Source organism: Cataglyphis hispanica, chromosome 6, assembly GCF_021464435.1.
Source record: "Cataglyphis hispanica isolate Lineage 1 chromosome 6, ULB_Chis1_1.0, whole genome shotgun sequence".
Classification (NCBI taxonomy): domain Eukaryota; kingdom Metazoa; phylum Arthropoda; class Insecta; order Hymenoptera; family Formicidae; genus Cataglyphis; species Cataglyphis hispanica.
Window position 1 is genome coordinate 5,471,193 of NC_065959.1, and position 26,344 is coordinate 5,497,536.

At 37.4% G+C, this 26,344-nt stretch overlaps 1 protein-coding gene across 4 annotated transcripts in view; it reads right to left on the bottom strand.

Moving 5' to 3' along the window:
* LOC126850274 (transcription factor collier) overlaps positions 1-24,926 on the bottom strand; it is a 75,004-nt gene extending 50,078 nt beyond the window's left edge. For 3 of the 4 annotated variants that reach the window (XR_007687527.1, XR_007687528.1, XM_050593099.1), the window contains exons 1-6: positions 23,875-24,926; positions 18,207-18,360; positions 13,667-13,730; positions 9,613-9,668; positions 2,335-2,408; positions 1,752-1,820 (exon numbers count right to left, since the gene is read on the bottom strand). Coding sequence is in view for 1 of the 4 variants with exons in the window: in XM_050593099.1 (XP_050449056.1) it covers positions 1,752-1,820; positions 2,335-2,408; positions 9,613-9,668; positions 13,667-13,730; positions 18,207-18,360; positions 23,875-23,945 (488 nt within the window). In the remaining 3 variants the exon portion in view is untranslated. Of the gene's footprint in view, positions 1-1,751; positions 1,821-2,334; positions 2,409-9,612; positions 9,669-10,369; positions 10,747-13,666; positions 13,731-18,206; positions 18,361-23,874 lie in introns of those variants that run through there. The other variant, XR_007687529.1, reaches the window with a different exon arrangement.
* Positions 24,927-26,344: the final 1,418 nt, after the last annotated feature.

Genomic DNA, 26,344 nt, shown 5'->3' on the forward strand with positions numbered 1-26,344 from the left:
AAAAATCTATTAGCTTTGATATCTATATATATATATATTTTTTCCCTTGAATAACGAATAAAGACGCATCACTTATATATTTATAAGAAAGAGTGAAGAGACATTTTGAATATGTATGCGTATATATTCATTTGTAAAGATATAAGATTAAAAATTAAGGATAAACAAAAACGTGATGCGTTTTTTGAATTTGCGTAATATTATATAAGATTTTATCTAATCAAATTTAATAAATTAATTATTTTTGCATTGCCATAATTGGGTATCAGTATATAATCAAAATATATTATACATATATGTCTAATTAACATGTATAATGTCATACATATTATATATAGTAAGATTATTACTAAATGATAAAAATAATTATAATGACGATTTAATTCTATAATTTTGCGGAAGTAGCCCATTTATTTTACTCTCGTTATACGATCCATTGTATTTATAAAACGAACTCGAGGGTGGCGTTCGTCACGACACGCGACCGCATCGCGGTTGCATTCACGTTACAACGCGGTTGTTACGACATTATTCGAGTGCGTGCGTGTCGTGTGCCAAACGAGCATTTTCGAGATTAATTCTTCTATCGTTTCACCGATCAGACCAACCTACGAGATTGCATAATCTTTACAGAACGGTATATAACTATTATTTTCTCAACTCTCCTGCAATACGCATCGGAATCGTTGACGTTAATCCACATGAAATATCGCGAGAATATTAAAAATGTTGTCTCTGTTATTAAAAATTTTTAACATTTTGTTTGATAAATATTTAAAAAATTTTAAAAATATTATATTGCATCTTTAGATTTACTATTCAATTATGTTATATTTGCTATATTTGCTACCAAGTTAGTTTCAAATATTGAAGAATAAAACACGACTGTCACACATGGCATCTGGGTTAAAACCCAACAGGTGCAGACGTCGGGAGATTCAAAGGCGTAGAAAAATAGTTAGGCGCGAGGCCTATCGGGCTTTTGCCTGTCACCGGCGTGTAACACATATCCCTTCGAATACGGATGAAAGCTCGAAGCCGCCGACGTATCGAGGCCCGAGGGTTGAGCACCCCTGAGCACAAGATGTCCTCCTGAAGACTATCTCGGTCCGGGTCCCGCGGGAAACCTCTTCCTTCCTGCCGTTCCTATCTCAGGACACTCTATAGCCTATTCAGATACCGGGCTCACCCTGCATCTCTCGTGTTAGCCGCGCCGGGAGAGACAGAGCGAGTACACGCGAGAGAAAGAGCGAACAAGCGAGGTAGATATATAAGGGAAGTCTATGTTACCATGGACGAGCAGCACCATGCACAAGGTAGAGAATGTATAAGTACGCCCGAGTATTCGAGTACTCTTCTACACGGCAGTCCCGTCGTATCTCGCAGAAAACGTATTTTGCAAGCCTAAATGTCCTAGGAGCCTGGTCACGACGGTACACGGGACCCTATCTTATACAGGCGAATCTCCTTCGAGAAGGAGTTATCTAGACCTTTATTTCGTAGATCGTTGAAAACGATGATAGTGTGAACGACAAGCTGATACGAGAGGCGTTTCTACGGAATCTATGTCTACTGTTGTTTGCTGTTCGCTGTCGTCGAGTCGAGATTTCGTCATGTGCGCTTTTGTATCGTATAAAACTCGGTTGTTACGTAATGCACGCGAGATAAATGCGCGCGTTTAAGCAGATTACGGCAGCCGCGATATCGGAGCACGTTTGCTCCGCGAATGTTAGATAACAGATTCCACTCACCGGTCGATGATGACAGGATCGCTGGGCGTTTCGTTCCTGTTGCCGCAGCTTTTCTTATCGCAGCATCGACTGTAAGCAGAAAGCGCATTTTTCATCTAATTATTCGTACGTGGCAAAATTTATTTTTATAAAAAGGATAGGAATAAAAGCTCTAGAAGAGTAAGAAATTTCGAGTCTGCCTAAAAAATAGCGAGACCCTTGGGATTCGGGAAGTAGGTAGCGCAAACTAGTGGTAGTGCGCTCCCGAAGTCCCATGGGTCACAATGAGTCAGCCACCCCCGGAGAACGACTACATCCCCGTATGCCTCGTTATGTTTATGCCACGAGGGTGGCTGCCTATACAGAAGAGGGATATTTTTCTAAACGCAAATAACGTAAGTCAAAGTGTGAAACAATTTTACACTATAAAAAAATGTTAGTAAAAATTCTTTAATGACTCAAAAATAATTATATATATATATATATATATATATATATATATATATATATATAAAGACTTTTTTAAAATTTCTGTAAAGGAATGAGTGAATCCTTCTATTATTAAAATGATTTGTAAAAAGTAAATCTTCTCTTTTTAACATACCTGCACATAACTTCATGCGTTAAAAGAACACGGCACATTTCCGGATTCTTATCTTGTCCCTCGTACATGATTGCCTATAACAGAAAAAGAGCGTGATGTATGAGTCATAAATATTTTTTTTATGTTCTCCATAAGTAACTAGTAAATCATTAATAACTTTTGATACGTGCAAAAAGGCTGCATTTTTATTAATTATTTTTATGAGATTTATTCTGTTAACTTTAAAATATTCATAAACATATAACTTTAGCCCTTGCTTATTTGTTGATTTTTTTTTTGCATAATAATGTCGTTAATTCTGTTTGTTTTCAATATACACGAAAAGATTTCTCTCACATTTTATTTTGAAGAGAAAAGTGCTAATTAGCGTGGACGCAGACTACCGGTGGAAGTAATTCAGTTCAGCAGATAATTCAACCATCGACGGGAAATATGTAACGTATTAAGCAAGCTCGTATGCGGACGCGAGATGAGAAGAGGGGCTACTTTCCCCGCAGGACTACTAAGCCATGGGCGGCGCAAGCAAATCCGTTAAGCCTCCTTCACGACCACGCGATTGATTTTTATTTAATGACAACACGTCGTTATCCGGTATTCGTGCACTTACCAGTGAGGACCTTCGTGCGGATTAACTGTAGAATAACAAAGCGCGAATAGATAGGCTCGCGCGCTTTGATCTCATGTAAATAGTTCTTCGAAATAGGAGATTTGCTCATTTCTTAAACGCAATCGTTATGAAGAAATTATTCACGTATAAAATTAAATTTATATGTGATGTTTTAATGTAACATGTTTTGTTTAGTTCAAATTCAAGGTATAAATTCAAAATATATTACGATAACGATCCGTTATTACTCTGATTTGAGGAAATTTAATTTTTATTATTATTTACTTGTTTATTTTCTCATTTCAAAAATTTCTTTATAGAGTGAGATCAAAGTATTTGATGACGCAAAACTTCAAAGAACGAACATGTACAATCGCATCGATTGTGTGCACGATTTCTACGCAATTTCGTGGTTTGCATAACAACCTGAATCGCTAGAGTTCACGGAGAAGAGCGATAAAATGTAAATATTGTGAAATACAGTGTCCCAGGGAATTCGTCGAGTTGATGGTACCACCATCGCACTTGGCCGGTTAAACGTCGGTGTATGACGGTAATGGTATCAGACACAGTTGCGACGTATAGGTGCGACTTTCAGAATGGCATCAAATATTTATGCGAGCGAAATAACCGAATTGCAAGGTAAACGAACCGCGGTGGCTGCATATATCGCAATAGATAAATCAGAGAGGGATCCGGCGTCGAAACGGAGACGTCAAGATGGAAAATAGAGGGGTAGGAATAAACATGGCGGAAGAGCGAGGGCTTGGGGTATCGCGCACGATGGCAGGGGAAAAGTACGTTTCTTGGTAAGTGCAAAGGAAGAAGTCATAGAACGTTACGTGCCGTGCGGCTATTTCGAATCTTAATAGTAAAGGGACATGCAAACTTATTTGTACCAGGAATAATTAACATAAGTATGTACTTTGTACGTATTAACCTCTGTCGCGAGATAAAGCTAGTGTTTACTTACACCTTAAACAATTACAATTAAGTTTTGTGTGAGAAATGTCGTTTATGTGAATCAAGATTTTTCGTTATACTTAGAAAGACAACGAATAACGTGATATTATTGTTACGTTTGATTTCACACAAAAATGTGTGATATTTATTAAAAATAAAACTTTTGAAAAATTAGTATATTTAAAAATATAAAAATTTGACTTTTACAAATAGCTATTTGCTTGTAATTATAAAAATATATAAGATATATACAAATGTGAAAAAATCTTTCCAAATTATATAACATTAGTTGCACATTTTATATATTTTTTTATTATAAAGAGAATTATGTAAACATTGGTAATAAAATTAGTAAATTTTTTTTAGAACATTATATGTGTTAATACAATATTAACGAGACTTGTAATTTCTTCGTTATTTTCAAAATCAGCTTGTAACAATTAAGGATATCTATATCTATGCCGAGTTGTAACATCAAGCTAAGGATATCTGAATTTCTAAAATCTAAAAAATTGTAATCATTTTTTTGTTTATGAATTTACATGCGGGTGTACAATAATGGCTGGTTAAATGTAACGATGGTCAGGTAGGTCATATATAGCACGTGCGACGTGACATGCAATATTATTTGCTTAGCGACTATTACCTGAGCTAGAATGGTTTTGTTTATTCTGTGCACACCCGCAATATGTGCGAACAATTTGTAAGCAATTACTTTTATCACACCTGCGCTCTCTCTCTCTCTCTCTCTCTCTCTCTCTCTCTCTCTTTCGGAAATTAATCTGTTTGATTTCTTCACTAAAAAAAAAAAGAAAACAGCCAAATAAATAGACAGTCGAATAAATAAACAGCCGAATAAATAGATAAAAACCATGTTTATCTTTTTTGATTAATGTAAAACACAAATTACGATTAATAAATGAAATATTACACAAACGCAAAATTTCCATTAGAAGCTGTATCTCATAAAGACTTGAATCATTACAGCTGTACGTTTGGTTTATATTTTTACATGTGCCAGTCCCAAAAGAGGCGCCACAGTCTTTCTTCGCTCTTCAGTTTATTGGATATGGCGGGGTTATGTCGCAAGATGTCTCAAGGGTGAATGGCTAAAGTAGGCGAAGGGTGGTCGGAGGCAACGACATCAAACGGAGGATCCTGGGGGTGCGACCAGTCAGTATGATCCCCTCGGGGGCCTTTCTTCCATTGCCTTTTGGTCCCACCAGGAGAATGTTTGGGCCCTCGTCGCAGCTTAATTCCCACGGGAATTACTTACTGAGGACTTATAGCGGAACATCCTTCGAAATATCTGATTATAATCAATTCATATTGTGCGATATTGTAATCTAATGCATTAAAATAACTTTTTTTTTTAGAATTATGATACTGTTGAACTTTTTCATATTGCGCTATCAAGTGTAACAGCTAAGAAATCTTTAGCTGTTACCTCTAAAAATACTTGCAGATTTGGAAATGATAATCATATCACTATGATTAGTAATGACTAATTTTATCAATTTTAATAATTCAACAATAACTAGACATAATCAAAGCTATCAAAGCCAGTGAAAATGTTATTATCGATATTTCATCTTATATTTATTTTTGAATATTATATTATCGAAAACAGTAGGCAACGAACTGGTATCTCTTGGCAGTAGAAAAAGAATCGGCATATATGGTAATAAAATGACGTAACGTCGTTCTCTCGAAGATGGCGGGAAGCAAAGAGGGAAGGATGCAGATAAATTCGAAGATAGTCATTCAAATCTGCCGTAATGATTTCCATCCCGAATCGATTCCAAAAGTCCCCTGGGAATCCCCCTCTATATCGGCTGGGCAACCTCCCGTACATACGCCGAACAACATGTATACAACGTTACCCTCGCCCCTGAAAGACTGTCCACCGCCTGAGGGGAACGGTCGGCCTCTCTTTCTCTCCTTATCTGCCTGGGATTAACTTATCTCGAACTTATTATTTCCTTAATCTATGGTTAAATACTCATATTTCAGTATTAGCTACAGGCACTTTATGCTCGAGAGACTGATGTTGGTTCAATTTGATAACTTAAGCTGTGGCTTCGCAAATGTCACGACGATTACACAGACGAAAAAATGCAAAGAAATCTTCAATGAAACGGTGGAAGGACGATTTTCGTATAATCCGATTAAATATCGAGCATTTTTTTTCGCAATAATAAAATTCTTGCAAATACTATAGAATCGTTCACACTCATGATGAAAAATATTGACGACTGGACCATCTCCAAACTTGTGCGGATGGAGTTTAAAAAGATTAAATACAATTTCCTGTTGTTCATTCATTTAGAATAACGGCGCCGCGCGGTCTCTGCTTCCTCCCATACACACGTCCTGTAAATGCTTTTTTATTCCTGGAACTAATTACCATTTAGCATTTTTAATCCCGCGAAAAAGCGCATTCTGGCTCTCGTTCGTCCCCCCTCTCGCTGGCCGGAAGTTCGTTCCCGAGCGCTTAAAAGCGTACGTTGTTAGCGCCATTCAGCCACGCTGCACGAAACTCGTTTCTTTCTCGGGAAGCAGCTCGTATTTTTCTGGAAATTTCACCGAGAAACGCACGGTTCTCAACATCCTGTGCCCTTTTTTTTTCTTCCCTACTTTCTCCATCTCTTTTTCTCTTTCTCTCTCTCTCTCTCTCTCTCTCACTCTAGCTCTTTCTTTTTCGTTTGCGTCTCGTTGCACAGGTACTTCGCTCGCTAGAATTCCAGGAAGCGAACGTTGATATAGATATCTACCTTGGTGAGGAGCGAAGAAATTGAAGAAAAGCTTAAGGGTTGGGGGGTTTCACTAGGAGCTCAGCGGCCGACTCGGTGTAGCCAATTATTGCGGATTTATAACCGAGCACCTGATTCGGTCTCGAGAAAAGTTGGCGCGTTTCCGAATCGCAATTTGCAAGCCGTAACTCGGCTTCGCGTTTGCGAGGGACTTGTCGGGAAAGTGAAACGAGCTTGCACAGATACTCGTGAATTTTCCATGTGAAAATAATGACAATAATTTTAACAAATATTTACTATTACACGCATTTATTTTAATGAAAAATCAAATTTTATAACCATCTTCAATCTATGAACATAAGGTAAAAAAAGTTTGTGAATGCTTTGTTATGAAATTAATTTACACAATTTCTTTTGAGTTTATAAAAAATTATAAATGTATCGGATAATTAATTATAAGAATAAAATTCATTATATTTTTACGTCATTATTGCAGCAAATTTGTGTGAAATTTAAGAGTTTCAATATAGATTTTAAGCGATTTTTATCTTCCATGTTTTAATCATGGGTAGCCTTACATTTGTCAATTTTCTAGAGAACAATGAACAGAGAGATACATCGACCTGGATTTACTAAATACTTCGCGCATTTTGTTGCATGTAACGGCTCACACGGACGCGGCAAATATACATCGATTCTCCTGTCTATATCTCTTCCTCTCGTTCTGGCAGGGTGGCGGAGACGCGTTCAATCGAAGCTTTGATGTATAAATTGCAGCTTTCTCGTTTTCGATTCTCCCCCCCCCCTCCCCCAGCTTTCTGCTCCTTTTACCAGCATGATTCTTCTATGGAATCGAGAAGGGTGTCTCGGCATCTATCTATCACTTCCGCTTTTCTTTTCTTTATGGACAATCGTCCTCGAACACTTTCTCGATCTCTTTTTCTTTTTCATGTTCTCAACTTATTTTTCTGTCTGTCTCTCTCTCTCTCTCTCTCTCTCTCTCTCTCTCTCTCTAGCATATAATTTCTTTTTACATAAATTATATAATATTATATATATATATATATATATGCAAAATTTATATTAGATATACATACATATACATGTATGTTTTCTTTTTATATTTATATATCATGTTATTATTAGATATAACAATTCTCGTTTCTTTTCTAGTTTATAAATGTTATATATTTTATACATGGATATCGAAAATATTATGTTTAAGTTGATGGACGGTTTAATATTTTAAAATTAAATATATCCGTGTTCAAAACTTTTTTTATTCATTTACTTTTTATTTTGCCATTTGCTTTGAAAGTTAATGCATATATCGATTACCCTCCATACTAACCATTCAACCCTATGACGTTCCGGATCCGATTAATAAAAGGAATGGATCGCGAATTGAGGACCGGTCTCTGCCGGTGCAAGGCCACCGCGGCTTAGTAATTTAATCAGCTAAAACTAACATCAGCTCTGTTTCCCCAACCCTCCTCCCATTCCTCCTACCTCTCTCCACTTCCTTCTTCTCTCTACTACTACCCTCTTCTTACCTCGGTAACCGACCAACCCCAAGATGATTTAATTTGCTAAAATGGTGCGCATATCTATAGGAACTTGTTAGAAGCTCGGGTCGACACGAAACAAAATAATTTTAAGAAATTCATATTTCTTCTTTGTATTCGTATTTCTTCTTTGTAATATAATTTATAACTTTTACTTATATATATATATATATATATATATATATATATATATATATTAATAATAATATATTTTTTTCATTTAAATAATTTTTAAACATTTTTTTGAGAAATTATTTTTTTTTTTTAAATCAATAAAGTATATATGGAAGAACTAAATAGAATATATCTTATTTTTTAAGTCATGACTCATGTATATTCATGTATATGAATATGCTTCATAAATACATTTAAACGATGAAAATTGCTCGCACATCCTTCCTTATTTTATTTACATACTCTCTTTAATTTGCACGGTATAGTCTCGTTTCTCTACGTGTCGTGTGACATCTCGTAGGTGTGAAGCATACTTTTCACAAAGTGTTCTTGCTTAAAAAGTACCCCCGGATGAATATAAAAGGACTTATCGCGACCATGATCGCGCCCGTGTATTTGCGTTTGCACGAAGGTTGTGATCCTTCTTTGCACCCTTATCGGAGCGCGGGGATCTACGTCCCTGGATGCGGGATCACAACACGTGGTTCGCGGGCCGCGCGCAGAGTTCGCCACGTGGCGCAGATAACAGGATGGGACAGCCGCGCGCAGCGATGTGCCTGCTTTCCCCGGAGGGGTAAGAATCAACCCCCCGGAAAATTAAGTGCTTGTAGCCGAGATGATAACACCCCCGTTCACGTGCGCGCATCGCTACGACGATTTCGCACGAGTCTTGTTGCGTAAAAATGGCAAAAGAGAGTGATGCAAAAGGTGCTTGCGTAAAAAGAGAGATGATTGGTATATTCTCTCTTGAATTGCTGTCTGACGTAATATACGAGGTACCTCTCACATTATATTGTTACCAAATATTATATATTTAAAAATTGAACTATATATATATATATATATATATATATATATATATATATATATATATATATATATATAATATATATATACTATATATATATATATATATATATATATATATTGAAATTTATATTATGAAAATGAAAAAAGATAATTTGTTTCTTTTTTACAATATGATAATAATCATATTAAAATTATTATTATTATTAAAAAATAATTATCAGAAGCAATTATTAAGAAATTGTACCAAAATATTTAATAGCAATATTTTTTAATGACATTTTAAAAAAATTTTTTTAAATCATGATAATTTAAACATAAATTAATTCTAAAGAAAATATATTTGTACAATAAAAATCGTAGAATAAGATTCAAATTAGAAATTAGAAATAAAGACATTAGTACTTACTTGTTTTGTCGCGGAGTCTATAAGCCTGACGTAAATATCCTGCACCTGCCTGGCACCTAAGAAAATAGATAAAATAATGTTAGTTCAAACATATCAATAACATGTTAAGATAATATTATTATTGTACAATTTTGCTTCACGCATCTTAATGTGCTATTAAGCAACGAAGCGTTTTGCGCTGGAATTTATGACGAATTCATGGTTACGAAAGGAATACGACGAAACGTGCCCAAATTTTGTCAAGTTTATCATCTCTAAAAGCATGTCTCTCAGAAAAAGTTGCAGATTAAAGTATTTAAAGTCGACGGTGATGGCTCGTTCTTGTCCTTCGATACGTATGCACAATCTTTTTCCTTGTTTGTATCGATATTCTGATTGCTTTGAAACGTCGAACACTGACATCACCGCGCATATCTCACAGAAAACAAAACGCACGTATTCGTTAATTATTGTTGTGTTCTTGCATGTTTTTTCAAGCTACAAATTTGAACTTGAAGAATTCGATGATATTCACGTATGTGAGATACGCTTTAAGGTAAACGCGATTTTCAATTAAGGAAGATCCAATACATCTTGATGTCGTATGCAAATAAAAAAATTTTCAGATCTGTAATTTTTATTTCTTTTGTTTTAATTATAGCCATCGCGCAAAATAAAATATATACCGCGGAAAAAATGTTGCGAAGAAAATTGTGAAATACTAGTATTGGCAGGCTATTATCGCGCGTTATCAGGATCGTAATTACAGTTCGCTTACAATGTGCGTCTCGGTGTTGCAAGTTTTCGAAACAGTTCCTTCCTTCCTGGGGGAGTCCCGGGTAATCCCGGGGTGTATTTCGGACAGACACCCCCGTGGCTTCCGGCTTCGCGTGCCCGGTAAGCCAAGTAATCCCGACATAAGACTCCCAGACCCGGCGGGCGCCCAGGTCCAGGCTCACCGCCGCATAACGTTATTGCGGATTACGATACTCTGCTCGAAACTAGCTCACAAATTACCTCGAGAAACCGTCGCGGCTTTACCGGAAGTTACGTACGCAGTCGACCGGTTTACCGTATCCGTGGCCATGTCAGGATTTGCAAATACGGGTCGACGCTAAACTGACCGAATAACTGCTGCGAGAGCTTGCGCCGGAATATCTGGCTTTCTCTGCTACAAGTGTTCTAATCAGTAACGATCCAACATGGACAAATATAAATTAGATATTTTTTGCAGACATAAAGATATACGGATAAAATAGTTAAGTAAATATGATAAGGGAATTTTATAAATATTATATGATATTGATGTCTCACGATGTGATATTTTTAAAAAATCTAGAATATTTCTTTCAATCATAAAATATTCTATACATTAAAATACAATGCAATTTTACTTAAAAAAAAAAAAAACGTCAAATGTCATTCAATTTTCTACTCATTAGGATTGACTATCAAAATTTGGCGTATTAATTTTTAGGAAACTTTAAATAATGAATGTTATAAAAATGCAGAAAAAAGAATAACGTTTTTTCTTTATAATCTGATTTATTTTATATCGATTAAAAAACTTGGAATGTAATTATAAGTGTGCAGAATGCCGCGCGTCAATCTTATCACCAACGGTGCGGCTTCTCGATTCGCAGCGACGATAAAGGTAAGCGATGAAAAACACGCTGAATAAGAAAGATGACTCGCGTGCCATGTCCCGCTGAGTGGAGGCAAATAAGTCTAGGTCGGCTGGCATTAGCATAACTAGGCGACCAGGTTTAAAGGGGGAGCAAGAACGATCTCTCGAAAAAGCAGACACCGCCCATTCTATCGTTCTGATCAGCAATCCTTGATCAGCGGCGCTTTTATTATGCACCGCGTTATATTCCGCCGGGTACAATCTCGTGTATTTCGTCTTTGTCTCTATTCTCCGAATACGTGTTGTATGTTTCTTATCGCTCGTGTGTGCAACGATGGCACGAGAAGCATGCAAGAAAAAAGTAGACGATGTAGACAAGGAAGAGAAGGATGAGGAGAAAATGGAGCGCGCAGGAGAAATGAGCAATGATAAAAAGGAGTAGGACCCGATATGGGCGAGAGCCCGTCGTCACTCGAACCGTAAGGAACGCTCCTTATTTATTATTTAATTATAGATTTATTGCCTGGTCGCGCGCGAAGCGATCGGAGGATGCCGTGACGTGCACGGGAACACCTGATGCGGATCTGCCAATGTAACGGTGGACTTGGAGAGACGAGGCATGTCCGCGATCCAATTTGTCTCCAGGGCATAACATTCGTTCGCGCGTGCACGTGGCAAAGTATTTCGTGCATGAAACTTTTATAAACGACACGATAGTCCGATCTACGGCGCATAAATCAGAGCCGCACAGATGTATCGATCGACTGTAAAAAGCATGGCTAGTAATGTACTACTCGCGTGCGATAATGTATAAATTTCGTTACATCATTGTGTTCTCGATAAAAGCGAGTAATTTTTTAAACATGTTTTTTTAAAGATTTCTCATAAGTAGTACTAATAATTATATTCCAATGTTTGATTATGCGTTGACTATTTTTTTATCTTTTAGATATATTATTATTATCCAATAAACTTTTATTTTTTAAATGAAAATTAATCGGATAATTTATTTATTAAATATTTTTTAATAATTTATTAAAATATTTTTTAATAATTTTTTGCCAACAGAAAAAGCAACACAAAATCATCTAGACTTATATTTTTAAGAAACAACATAGCAAAAGAATATATTTTTTTAGATTAGATTTGAAAGCAGTACACACGGTTTATTAAATTTAAATGTTCCTTCAATTGCTTCTGTTTCGATAGATGAACGTTTTTCATGTTTGTCGATCAGGATTCTGATACGCAAAGCCGGCCGCTGACAAGACACAGATACGTATGGCATCGCGTTTGAGAGAAAGCAGAAACAAAATTGCATAATGATAAGGAGAAGCAAGGACGCAAGCAGATGAGAGAGCACGTATTTTCTTGTAGAGAATACAGGCGAATAAGCGAGATAGAGAAGCGGTAACCGGAATACGATGAAGAAACGCACGAGAGAGACGAAAAAGTCGGCTGAGAGATGTGCGTTGGCATTTCTTAGTTTGCAACAGTTAGTTGTTTCTTGTTCGCGATGTTGACGACACGTTTTAGTGCCCATAGATGGGAGCGCGGTCCCTCAGTCAAGCCTCGGTCAACGCAAAAATCTTGCATTGATTGATCGGGCCCCCGGCAATAGGGGAGAGGGAGTAAGGGCACGCTAGTATAAATCCCGGAAAAAGGAAAAACGGAAAGGGCAGAAGAAAGGTGGACGAAGGGTGATTTCATAACGGTGACAAAGTGAGACGACGGCAAAAGAACAAGGGATAGAGAGATGACCGCGGCTTGTTGACGTTACTCGTGGCGTATATGGAGCGAAAAACTGTAGGGCTGAGGACCTGCGTACAGCGTCTTGCGGCTTTTTAATATGTTCGTAATACGAGGACGTTTTTCGGGGGTCTGCTGGTCGGACCACCTTCAAACTACTTCGCTTCTTCTGCTCTCTTTCTCGCGCGCACATTCGTGTGCTTCTTCGAGACGGAAGCTGGACCTTTTTTGCCACGTTTGGGCCAGTGACGTAAAATATGTCTGTGTTGCGGCCGGGCTTTAAAAGTCTCTGAGCTTTTTAGCGGTCTTGAGAGACCGGGTGTCCGTATGGAATGTCGATGGCCCGTCATCATCGCTGTGAATGGGATTATTACATATCCTATCCCTCCTCGCCAACAAATACGCAGTTGCTGATATTGATTCAAGGCCGTGATACCTTTCCGAGTGAATGCGAAATTTCTAAATATTTATTTGTATGCGTACTTTATTTTACTCATTGATTATTTTATCAAAAATGCAAATATTAATATCTAGTATAAACATGCGGCGCATTAATTACTAAATAATCCCATATATGGAAAAAAAATTAAATTTACTTTGTTGATAATTAAAATTAAAAAAAAAAACAAATGGGCACGTTTAAACAATCAATAAACTATTTTAACGATTAAAATTCTAAAGAATCTTATTGCTACTCACCATTGGAGTAGAGTAGATGTAGACTGTATTGGATACCGTTGTTCGTTTTTTGACCTTCGGACTCCTGTAAAAAGAGACACATAATACATATAAATAATTATACAAATTATTATAATCGTCTATATTTTCAAATTATGTACCCACACATTCTTTTCTAACGTACAAAGCTCAGAATGGTTATCGGTCTCGCGTTCTTCGCGCTCTGTTCTATTTTAATTAAGTGCATCGTGACGCAACGCTTGTGTGTGCCCAGCCTGCTCCACCTCACGCTAATTATTAATTTCTTGATGCGCCGGTAAGAGCCATGCCATTACGTATGGCGTGCGATGCATAATTATCATCCTGCCCCGTTGACGAGTCATGCGTGCATCGTGCCATATGCCGCGACCGCGGTAATGCATTTTCAACTACCAACCCCCGGAACATCATGGTCGCCGGTACACCCACGACTGTGCCCCTCTCCTTTTCACCCTTCCCCTCCCCCTCCCCCCTTCACCGTGCCGCAACCACGACTTTTAGTCGTGCATACGACCTTTCGCCTCGAGGATAAACGTTGGCAGCTCGATCGATTCTACGTCAAATTAACGTAATTACGCGCATAAAGATGTGTGTAGTAAAATTTTGTCTCGCTGTGTTATTCTACTGTCCACGCAGACGCGATGTTAAGCAATTATCTAGAATATTCTTCTAATAGATTGCATTAACTTTTTATAAATTTTTTATAATTTTCGTAACATGAATTAATTAATATCATATAATGACTGCCAGTTTTATGGACGGGCGTATTTGACAAATGTTAGCAGAAGAGATTTTTAATTTAATATTGTATTTAAATATATTATTTTGAAGCAAGAAAATTATAATTATCTAATCACGGATAGTAAAAAATTGTAGATAATTAATATATGTATATTCATAAATTTGTATATACATATACATATGTGTAATAATCTTTTAAATATATTGTTATAAAATTTATATAAAATGTGTGTATAAAAAAAAAGAAAAAAATTGTAAAAGATGTAAAGAAACTGAAGAAATTTTTTAGGTTTGTCAATTTTATATTTCCTAGCTCTCTTATATTCTTAACCTGACTTTATCGGTTACTCCATTTCGATGAGTTCCGCAGGAGATATCAAGATTATAGCTTATCAGCTTAAGTTCGAGAATAGTCGACGCGAATAAGAACACCGCATAAATCCATCGCGAGATTTCTCGACGAACGAACGAGAAGTGATCATTTTTCTAACGAAATATTCCCTACACCACTCATATCCGCGTCCGCTTCATCGGATAATCGGCCCTACTTCGGCCGATCGGCGTCTGACCGGCGACGTCTTTCTTCTCTTTTTTCCGTCGCGCGTATGGCACAGTCCGAGCGCACGCATTAAGCTCTTTCCTGTCATCGGCGTTCGTCGCGACCATTAATCTCTAAATTCGTTCTGGCGCACACGACGGACGTTAATCAGATATACACGCGGATAGGTCGAGCTATTCTCTCTCTTCGTCTGCCGACTACTTTTTAATTAAATACGAGCAAAAAGCGAATGGAACGGGAAATACTATTTATCTAGAATCTTTTTTTCATTGCGGTGCGCACGAGTATTGTAACTGTTGCTTGTCGAGTTTATCGAGATCTCAATTCGCATATTTGTATATTGTCCGTGACAAGCGATTGTCATTTTAATGTCATTTACACAAAAATTTCATATGTCGATTGCGATGTACATTTGTATTCTAATTCTTATAGAAAATAAAAATAATTTTTAAAATTTTCATGAGTAATATTCTAGAATGCTATTAATAATCATTAATATATATATATATATATATATATATATATATATATATATATATATATCTTTAGCATCATAATTTTAAATATGTGTGATAATTTTGTTTACATACTTTAGAATATTGTCCTTTTTCTTTGATTGTTAAAAAAAATCGCATTAAGATGTACACGGTAACTCTTGACAGAAATACTTTTACACTATAACTATAATAAACACACAATTCCGATTAAGACTGGCAATAGGCCGAAGGTGTATGATTCGAGATACAAACTCGGCACGGGGTTGATGCATGTCCGCGGTGCATGACCCTAATTAATAGGGAGGCCACGCGATGCAACTGTCCCGACAACATAAATTATGCACGTATTATAAGGTCAGGATGGGAGAAGAGAGAGAGAGGAATGAGCGAGGATGTTATAGATTTATTGAAAGATGAAATGACAGATGCTGAAAAAAACAACGCCAAGAATAAAAGAAGTTAGCGATTAATATTAATAAATTGTTTCATATTAATTTTTGCAAATCTGGTGTTGGAGTAATATAAGTTACGTTATGTTATAGGAATATAATTTCAGTGTAAGTAAAATGTATCATCAAATTGGCTGCAAGAAACTTATTGAGCCAGAAGTATTAGAAGTCACATTAATATACATAGAATTTAATTTTCTAATTATTTTATCACATTACATATGATATTAAAGAGACACTAAGTATTTTGTCTTTTCAGGTACGCTACAGATTGATGAAGCGTACATTCCAACTCGATTTGCTCAATCTTCCGAATCGAAAATCGCGCTCTGTTACATTCTTAAATCCACATCCAAGAACGCAATCTATACGCCTCCCTGTCGAATTAGCCGACGATTTATGGCGGATAGATTTATTAGGGGGTGTACCTCGTTACCCCAGGGTACAGAGGAATAGAAAGAGAAAGATTCAGAGAAAGACACGAGAGAGATAGAGGAACTTTCGACAGAGCATCGTCGTTATACGTACGGGACTTGCCAGAATTCCAGAGGTTACGGTCGAGATTAAGTTTCGATAATTTATACGCGCGTGGACCTTGCCTCGTCCTCATGTTGTGCATCTGGATTTCCGTCGGTTGTTCGATATATACGACGGTGGGCTTTGCACTACACTACATCGCTATTGCATTTAATGTTAGATCTGATCGATCGATCTACCGATGTAATACCATAAAGCGCATGATGTATGCTGCTTGTTTTGCGCGTACATGCCGGAGATGTGTATACCTGTGCAAATCCGCGCGTCTCTCCCTCGTTTGTCAGCGCGATCTCTCAACATAACGATTTCTCTTGCGCAAGAATGGATGCTGCGTCGCGCGGCGGCAGTTAACTTCTCCTTAAACAGCTATACTAATTGACCAATAGAAAGTGGAGCTCTAACGATGACTGAACGCTGACAATCGCGTCCCGTTTGAGAGCATTCTTTCGGGGTTGCGATAGATCCCCGCGATAACTCTGCAAGCGAAATTTTGGATTCACAGCTGTTTGACGGTTTCCAGTGTGATAGATTATAGCGTTATTCATTGCCGATTCGGGAAGTGTATAATTATTCAGCAGCTGTCATTTAATTTTCGTATAGAGTCACAATTTGTGTGTTTTAATTATTATTCAAAATCTATGTTATTTATACATAATCTGGTATAATTATAATTGTATTATAATTTATAAAATTAATATTTAATGAACACAAAATGATTATTTTAAATGCTATTAATTTTTCTATAACAGCACTGTTTCCGAGCTGCCGTTATGACTAACTTGTGGTATCTAGGACAGCGAAATTGAGCGTAAAAAATAGCTTCGTCACATTTCACAACCACGTCATGAAAGGTCTTAAAGATATACGAGCAAAATGCCCTTTCGTTATATATATATATATATATATATATATATATATATATATATATATATATAACGTACCGCGTCATAAAATATATAAGCGTATGATAGAAAAAATTCATTGTATTTCGCTATATAATTAGCTGCAGACTGTATCGTCGGCAATTACGGTAATTTCTCGTAAAGGCCGATATTTCTCGCGCGCGCGGGTGCGCTTGGTTAACAAACGCTTCACAAAGCGTAATCTCCGATCGAAGGTACGACGAGAGAGCGGTGAGGGAAGGTGCTCGAGAAGCGCTCTTTATTATTCGTAGGTCATTTGCGCCTCGCGTGACCATTCGCGGACGATCCTGCGTCGCGACCGTCCATTTCTCACGTGGCCGATGGATTTTCACCTGTCCGGTTAATTGCCGGAAAAGAGACGCCGGTATGGATTTTACAGACTATCGATACGCGTACACGCGTAGGCTGTTTAATATTTGACGCCGGCCCCGATGGAAACGGCAATTATCGAGATAAGCGCGCGCTCGCACGATATTCCCCGGCGTCATAAAGGGCCTCCTCTCTCCTTTTTTTCATCCGGCCTCCCAGGAGAGCGGCGGTTAGGGCGAAGCATTGAAATTCCGAACTTATCACTCGCTATCGTCGCTCTATCGTCATTTCCATCGGTACTCACAAACTCGACGCGTTTTTTCGAAAAAAAAAAAATGCCTTGACGCGATCGCGTTCTCCAAACTTTTTAGGCAGCGTGCGGATCATTTTTTTGCAATATTATGATTTAGGACAGTGGTTCGTATCGCGGTTAGGTGATGAATCTTGTGGATCTAATTGGTGCAAGTTTTAAGATCGTGCAAAGGATGCGATAGCAGAAATCATTACCTGATCTTTTTCGACGAAGCCCATGAACGACGTCCTCTCGATCTCGATAGGTTGGCCGTGTCGATCGTAAAGAGCGATTACGAAATGGAAAAAATTGCTCTTCCTCAGATTACTCGGTGGTTGTTTTTCAAAATGCGCTCGGCCCACGCCAACCCTGTCCAATTAATCAGATATAACACATTTTAGAATGTCATATATAAAAATATCTTTCTTTTGCATTAGATTATAAATATTTGGCATAAAAAAAACATTATAATAATTTAAAGTGCAAAAAAATTTTTTATTTTTATGGAATTAATTGTATTGCGTAATTTATAACAGATTTTGTTTTTATGCACATGCAAATATGATTTATACTATCTATTGATTTAGTGAATCTCTTTCACATGAATCAATGAGGTAAAGATAATATTAATTTTTATTTTAACAAGCGTACAAATAATCTTTAAAATTTAGCAGCCTTTAAAGTCAAAACGTTATGCTCTCTACCGTGGAATTGAAGAGCTGCATCAGTCTTTGAGCGCAATAAGAATGTCTAAATCGGCAGAGAAGAAAGACAAACGAGGTGGACTGTGGGGAAGCGCGCAGGTGGCCTCGACGCCTTAAAATCCCATTAAGGTCTCATGTGCCGAGATTAGGCCGCTGGACTCCAATGCCATCTTTGAGTAATGGCACGGAAAGTCCCCTTTTCAAGTACGCTTTGCATAGTCCGCGTGTGGAAATCAGATTCGATATCGATAATTCTTGAAGGCCTTTATCATCATTTTATCATTATTCTTTTATATATACTTTCTGATGATAATAATTAAAACTTGCAATAAAATAATTACTATATTATTTAAATTTATTCTAAATTTCTTAGCAGTTCTTTCTGTTTTATTTTGTCAATTTTGTTTCAATAACGGAATGTAGAATTTGTCGAACTTTTTACAGATTGCAGCGATGAATCGTTGTCAATTCAGTAAATATGATTGCGGATTTAAAGGATTTTTTGACTTTTCCGTAAAACGTATATTGCACTCGGCGGTTAAAAATCACCGCCGAGAAATCGCATTATCGGCGCTGGTCTGTGTGTGATCGTGCCATCGCGAAACGATAAAACCATCGCACGACTGCACAGAGCCGCGCGCACGGCCATCAGGGCGGACCCTCGGAGCGGAAAACTGAATCGACTGGACCGAAAATGAATAGCGGCAGTTTTGCAGCACATTTGCGAAATAAATGATGGTATCGGCGGTGCGTTTGTCACGCCAGGTGGTGGGACGCCGAGCCGCCGGCAGGTTGGGGGTGGAAATGCGGAGGACGACGGCAAGGGGGCATTCGGTTGCAACGCGGGGCTTTTCGGATACGAGCGGCGGGTGGATCACGGCAGGGGTGGACGCGTTGGTTGGAGGAAGGGGAGTGATGTACTGCTCGTGTCGATAATTATCGGTGGCTGATTAACCGGTCGCCGGTTCGCGCCCCATAACTCTCGACGTCCGATTATTTTGCCCCGTTTGCCATGCACCAATTCCTATATAACGTGTAGGCACGTTCCGCCGTACCGTTATATTATCGCCCGCACCGATGCACCACCACTCCTTTTCGGACGACTATCGAGGATTGCGGAAAACCGCGCATACGCGTGCAGTTTGTATCGCTAATATGACAATAATGCATATGCGGTTATCGGTGTGTGTGCAAACTTACACGTAAATTATTTTAGAGAGGAATAAATTTCCAAATTTAAATCACACTTCAATATTGATTAAAAAAAAATGCCACGTTCAAGTTTTTAAAAAATTTTAAAATTTTGATGAGTAGGTTTGTGTATCTTAAAATATGAATTGGAATGCTTTATAAAATATGTGTCCTGATAAAATTCTTCTTTTTATTAATCTTCAAGAAAACAAGTTTGAGGAATATGATACATAAACTTGGAGTAGAGACATACAAATTTATAATTTGTTAATTATGTCATAATTTTAAACATATATTATAGCAAATAAATTTATACATGTTTTTCACGATATTCATCTCTCAAGCGGCTATTTTTTGGACTCTTTTTCCTACTGAGACTGTCACAGGACGCTCAAACGTTTATGAGTTACGTTGCACAATTACGCGGGGGTAACGCGCGCTTCATGCGCTTATATCGGCGCGCGTGTTGCTCGTTCTACCGACCGACACCGAGGTGATAATTACGGGCTGCATTCACGTTTACTGTATTTGTGCGTGCAATTTGCCACCCGCGCACTTTCGGTTTGCAGATAACGCTCCGGTGCTCGTTCCGGCACCTGCGAATCATTCGAACCCCCGCCGCTATTCCATCACGATGATCATTTTTTTAATTCTAACGTCATGCAATTCGATTTGTAGATTCCGGAACGATAGCCTACATTGCGATATATATTCAAATACGCAAATAAAGAAATATAAAGTGCGCTGAAAGATATAATTCGTTCTTCGAATTTCAACTTGCAACTTCTCGATCGCGAGAAGAGCTGCGCGAACTTATTATACGTGTATCGCACGATTATGCGAATACCGGCGAATAAAAACGGCACATACACTCGGTTTACGAACCGTGGGGATGTGAAGTTATGAGAAGAATTGCACTTTATATCGCGTTAGGAAATTACGACGGAACTTGTTCACCTTCCGTGAAATCCGTAGTATCATCCACGTACCAACCAGATAACGACGTAATCGACATTTAAGCGATGAAAAAGCGTAATCTGCAGTGCATTCGAAATAGGATTGTCAGATAAACGATCGATATTGCTTATACTTTATACACGAAATTGCGACCTATGCTATTTGTGCGCCGTACATTATGAATGAAATATGCGGATAATATGAACCCACCGATATGGTTACGAATTCACGGATAAAGCAATCGTAGAGAATTACAATAAATCCGCGGGTAATACGCACCGTCGGGCATTAGTTATTGCGAGTTACACGAAGCACACTCTGTTTACGCTCACACCCAACGCGATTCATAATGCGCACGGAGATAATGAGCAATTTGTAATATATCCGAATGTAATTTGCTATGAGCACGCGTTACCGCGAGCGTTGTTCAATTTAGCATGTTTCATCGTGTTTTCTGCACATAAAAATCTATTAGTTATTAAAGACCCACGAAGCGTAGGTATATATATTTTACAAATATTTGGCATGAGAATTTTCGCGGTGTAATAAATAATTTTCGTATATATTTTAATTAAGCTAAAATAATTATAAATGAAAGTATACAAATCAATTGGCTAGTATATAAATTAATACTACTTAGATTTACAATTATCTTTAAATTACAAAATATAAAATTTAATTTATTATAAATACAAATACTATTTGTTTTTTATTACAAATAAGCTTTTGCATTATGATTCTCTGCAATATACGTACTATGATACGTCTTTTTCTAGATTTGTCAGACGACTAACCGTTTCGAAGATTGATTGCAATTTTTCTCCCGCTCGTTTTTTCTTCCTTTATCTCTGATTCATATGCGAAATCATCGTTTTTTGCTGTGCGACAGTCCCTTCCGTCGAGTGCGATAGTTTATTGCTTAATTAGGTGGATAACTTTTTTAGGAGTTTTTAAAAAGCGTCAGAGTTTATATGCCTCTGTTTCGTGAGAGTTTTAAAACAATTTCGCAAACCTTTCTACTCTCTCTTTCTCTCTTTCTTTCTTTCTAGTTGATTTCGATGTAACGCAGTTGTGTGGTACAACCGTTCTTCGTAGCAGGAAACGAAACTTTCCAGCTTGAGTTTCCGTGAAGGCGAAAGTTGACGCTTAACATTTTGCGACTCTTAAACTTTTGTAAGACAATTTATCTAGATTGCCGCAACATTGATTTAATTAAGTTTGATAAAAAGAAAAATTATGCTTTGAAATTTTCATGTTAATTGTTACCTCTTAATATTATATATAATATTATTATAATCGGTATCTTTTAATAATTTGAATTATTTACAATATTCATCACTTTCATGATACAATGATTATCAAATTATGTAATTTAATTATAAATAATCCATTTTATAAGTTCTTTAAGGTGGTTAAATTTATAAATTATATACATGCAAATATAACTAATTAAAAAATATAATTATATAATTTGCATTAAAAATTTCTGTGAATATTTTTATGTATTTTTATTTTTTGTCAGAATCTTGTAACATTTCTTGCGCAAGCAGCTTTAATAAAATTATTCGTGTTTTAGTTTCGCCGATGCGGGACGATATAAGTTGCCTTTCCTTCTCAAAGAGGCTCCGATAGCCTGCAGGAAGAACGATTGGATAAACGAGGGGGAAAGTACGGTGAAAGTCCGGGATGAAGCGATGAGCAAAAGGCGCTAAAATTCTCAATTACATTAACTCGATTCCGGTCGGTCCTCGTGTCATGGTACTTAGAGGAAGGGATTAGTTAGAGAACCGCTATTGGATTAGCGAATCCGCCAGCTCGCCCGGTTTACCTTGCCGAATAGTCGTAGATATTTGTGCCTTCGTCGTTTGCACGTCGTACAAATCCTTTAAGCAAGGCTGCAATAAAGCACGCTTTATCGTTTGTCAAACGCAGGAACGTGTGCATTGCGATTTGAAACGATATGCTCGTAAAAATAAAGAGACTATCTATTTTCATAGCACGGAACAGTAGCTACACTGTCAATTTTCAATTATTATCTATGGAGCGATGTGACAATGGCAAAGAAAAAGATATAAAATGATTATGTAAATTTACTTTGTTCTATGATAAGATAAAAAGAGAAAAATTACATTTTACTGATTTTTTGAAAAGTGAGCTTTATATTCTTGTGATGAAAAAGCCATGTCTCTAAATTATTTTTTGTTTGTTTTTTTTTATAAATTTATTAATTAAATATCTGTGTAAAATTATTTTTTGATTGTGTATTTACGGTAAATGTATTTAAAATTGTCGCAATTTTAGTGAATATCGAGTTTTAGGGACTGCGTAGGGATATAGCTCACCGTGCGATCCGACGGCAAATAGTCCTAACAGAAATACGAATATATTCTCACAATTTATATTAAAAATGAATAGATTTTTATAGTTTATATTATCATATGTTGTGATTAATTATTATAATAAGCTAAAATTTTTAAGCAGAGCAATTTTAATGTCATACAATATGGATTTTGTTTTCTCTCGACAAGCAAATAATGAAGTAATATAATATATATAATATATCTTTAAATATAGTTTAGGTACTGTTTTAAAATATAAATATTACACTTTAGAAATTGATAACAATAAAAATTTATTGCGTGATGTAATTTTGCTTCTTGTTAAAATTAGTAGAAACGATATTGTGTATAAAACTTTTTTCTTTTTTTGAGTTGTTTATTAAATGATTAATTATGTAATACTGTTATGTCAGACGCGCATATATTTAAATTATATAATTTATTAAAAAAGAGCCAATTTATTCATTCGTATCACACAAAAAACTTTACAATAAGACAGTTATAGACATATCTTTGATGAAATTGATCATTGTAATAAAATCGAATAAAGGGAATAATTAATACAAAATATTTTTTCAACAATAAACATTAATTTCTTCCAATAATATATCTCCGCCAATAAGTATATCTAATTTGACACATATCTCGATTATTCTTTGTCAAATATAAAGATTACATTTTTATGTACTTACGTTCCATTGTCGGCAAGCGCGGGCTGCGGCCAAGCACGTGGTACAGGTTCCTCCTTCAATATTTGCCTCATATCTTGAGGCGCGAAAACCAACGGCGCTCGTGGATGATGATGAGGCGGCGGGGGCGGCGGGGCCACACTCGCGCCGTATAGCTTACGTCCCCAGTGACCCTCGAGCTCGACGGGACTTCCGCCTCCCGTGGTGGCCCCGGTACCACCCCCGGCGCCGAGTCCGAGCCATGCCGACCCCCCAGCACCCACGATCGTGGAGCTGGGCAGGAGACTGCTCCACTCGTCGGACCGCGTGGTGAGGCCGTAGGGATTCTCTTGGGGCAACAGGCTTCCTCCTTCGCGTTGCCACTCTTTGCAGAAACCTTCGTCGCCCCCTCGTTCACCACCCCTTCGCGCTTCCGCGAGAGACTCCACTGGTTGTCTCTCCGTCAGAGCGAATACGTTCGGTGCCACGTTTCTTTAAATGCGTGCATGAATCGTTATCACTTGAACGCCAGCGGCCGGTAGCCCGTGGCGGTACATGAATGTCCGCTTACCACTGACGGTGTCGCGTCGTTCCGGGTTGCATCGTCAAAGCGGGCGCACCGACCGCGTGTCAATGCACATGCGTCCGAAACGTGCGTGCCACGAGTTCGAAATACAAGCGCGCACTAAAGGATTGTGTCTCACAATGCACTGTTCTCACTAGATGACAGTTCTCATTCGCTCGCGCAGAATCGTGTCTTTTTCTTTACCTATCGTTTCGCGTTGGTTTCTATCACTGGTTGTATCACTTTCTACACGATGTACCGCATGTTCGCAAATCTTGGGCGTCTTTGACGTGTTGTCTTTTTAATTGTCTTTATGATGCTTCCTTTGAAATTTCCTTGATCTTTATACCAAATGGGGTGATATACGTCGGGACACGAACGTATACAGCGGTAATAATCTGAGCACTCGTCGCCGGCACCCTGTGGCACGTATTATTCGTTGTCGCCGAGCGTCTCAAGCGTGTCTCCTGATCAGCGGAGAGGTCTTTCGAGGTCCCCAGTCGCACGTTGTTTCCCGTTACGGAGCCGCTTGTCGAATGTGTCAGGGCCGGCTCTAGCGGCGTGCCAGCAGGTCCCAGTGGGGTCGGGCTTTGAGGATAGTGGTGGGCGCGGCCAGAAACGACACCGCGCAACGACCGTACCGTTGGGGTGGTTTTACCCATTTGGGTTACCGTGCACCAATCCACTGCGAGTTTCACGACCAATGGATGAAGCTGCCTGTACCCATCTCGACGCCCATTCCAGATACCAAGGATTGTGGCGCCGCTACGGCAACGTCATGAGACTGTCACTCTGGTGCGAGCCGCACTACCCTCAAGGTCGATACTGTGACGCTCCGTTCCTTGGAATAAAAATGTAGAAGTTGAACCCCCTAAAAATAATGAAAAATTGCTTAAATAAATTTTTTATAAATTTTTATAATTTTCTAGATGAAGAAAATTTACATCTTTTTTATTAATTTTTTTTATGAGATAAGTAAAGTATTTTTCAGCAAGAATATTGTACGCAAAATATATTTTTTCGCGTTATCAATTTCTTTAATTATTTTCTTTTTAATAATAAACTTGAGTTGTGTAAATCTGAACAATTTTTATTTGAAATTTTGTTATTATAGGACATTTTTGAGAAATAAGTTTTCGTAGTTACATAACACTTTCTTAAGAAAGTATAATTTTTGTAGAAATAACTTTTATTTGTAAAATAATTTAAATACATTGTGCAGCAGAAAATCAGATTGCTTTGAAAGTAGTTCATAGCTATATTTTATCGGAGCCTTATTTTAACGCGATGACATTTAGATGTATCGTATATTGCGAAAATACTTTTTATTCTGCTCTGAATGTTATTTTGCGCCAGTATAACTGGCCAGTTTTTGTCGAGATATAATTAGAATACAAAGAGACCTGTGATCTCCCTCAAGAATTTATCGACTCGCCAACTGACATACCATTTCTATTGGCGTTAAACTCACTCTCTTTTCGCCGCGTCCTAGATTACCCGTTCTACTCGCTGATGAACTAGTATACATCAATTTGCGTAGCTAATCAAATAGTGAGAATAATATTTTTTTCATTTGTGCATTTTTATCGAATTTTCTTTCTTGCCTTGATATTTATATTTTCTCCAGTAATGTAGAGAGCTGCGTATTAAGTTTGTTATAATTTATATTTAAAAAATTAATTTTATTTTGAAAAGATTAAACTTAAAAAAACGCAAAATTCTAGTATACATTTTACGTAAACGACAGAAACATTAAGCGTCACTATGTAATCGAGTATATAAATCTTAAGTCGAGTGGCAGTTGGGTCGAAAAAGTAATTATAGAATTTGTTTGAATAAATTTATGTGATGGAGGGAAAGGCAATCGCGAAGTTAGAAGGGAAAGAAGAAAGAAAAGACTTGCAGTGTTTCGCAATCCTCTTACTAGTG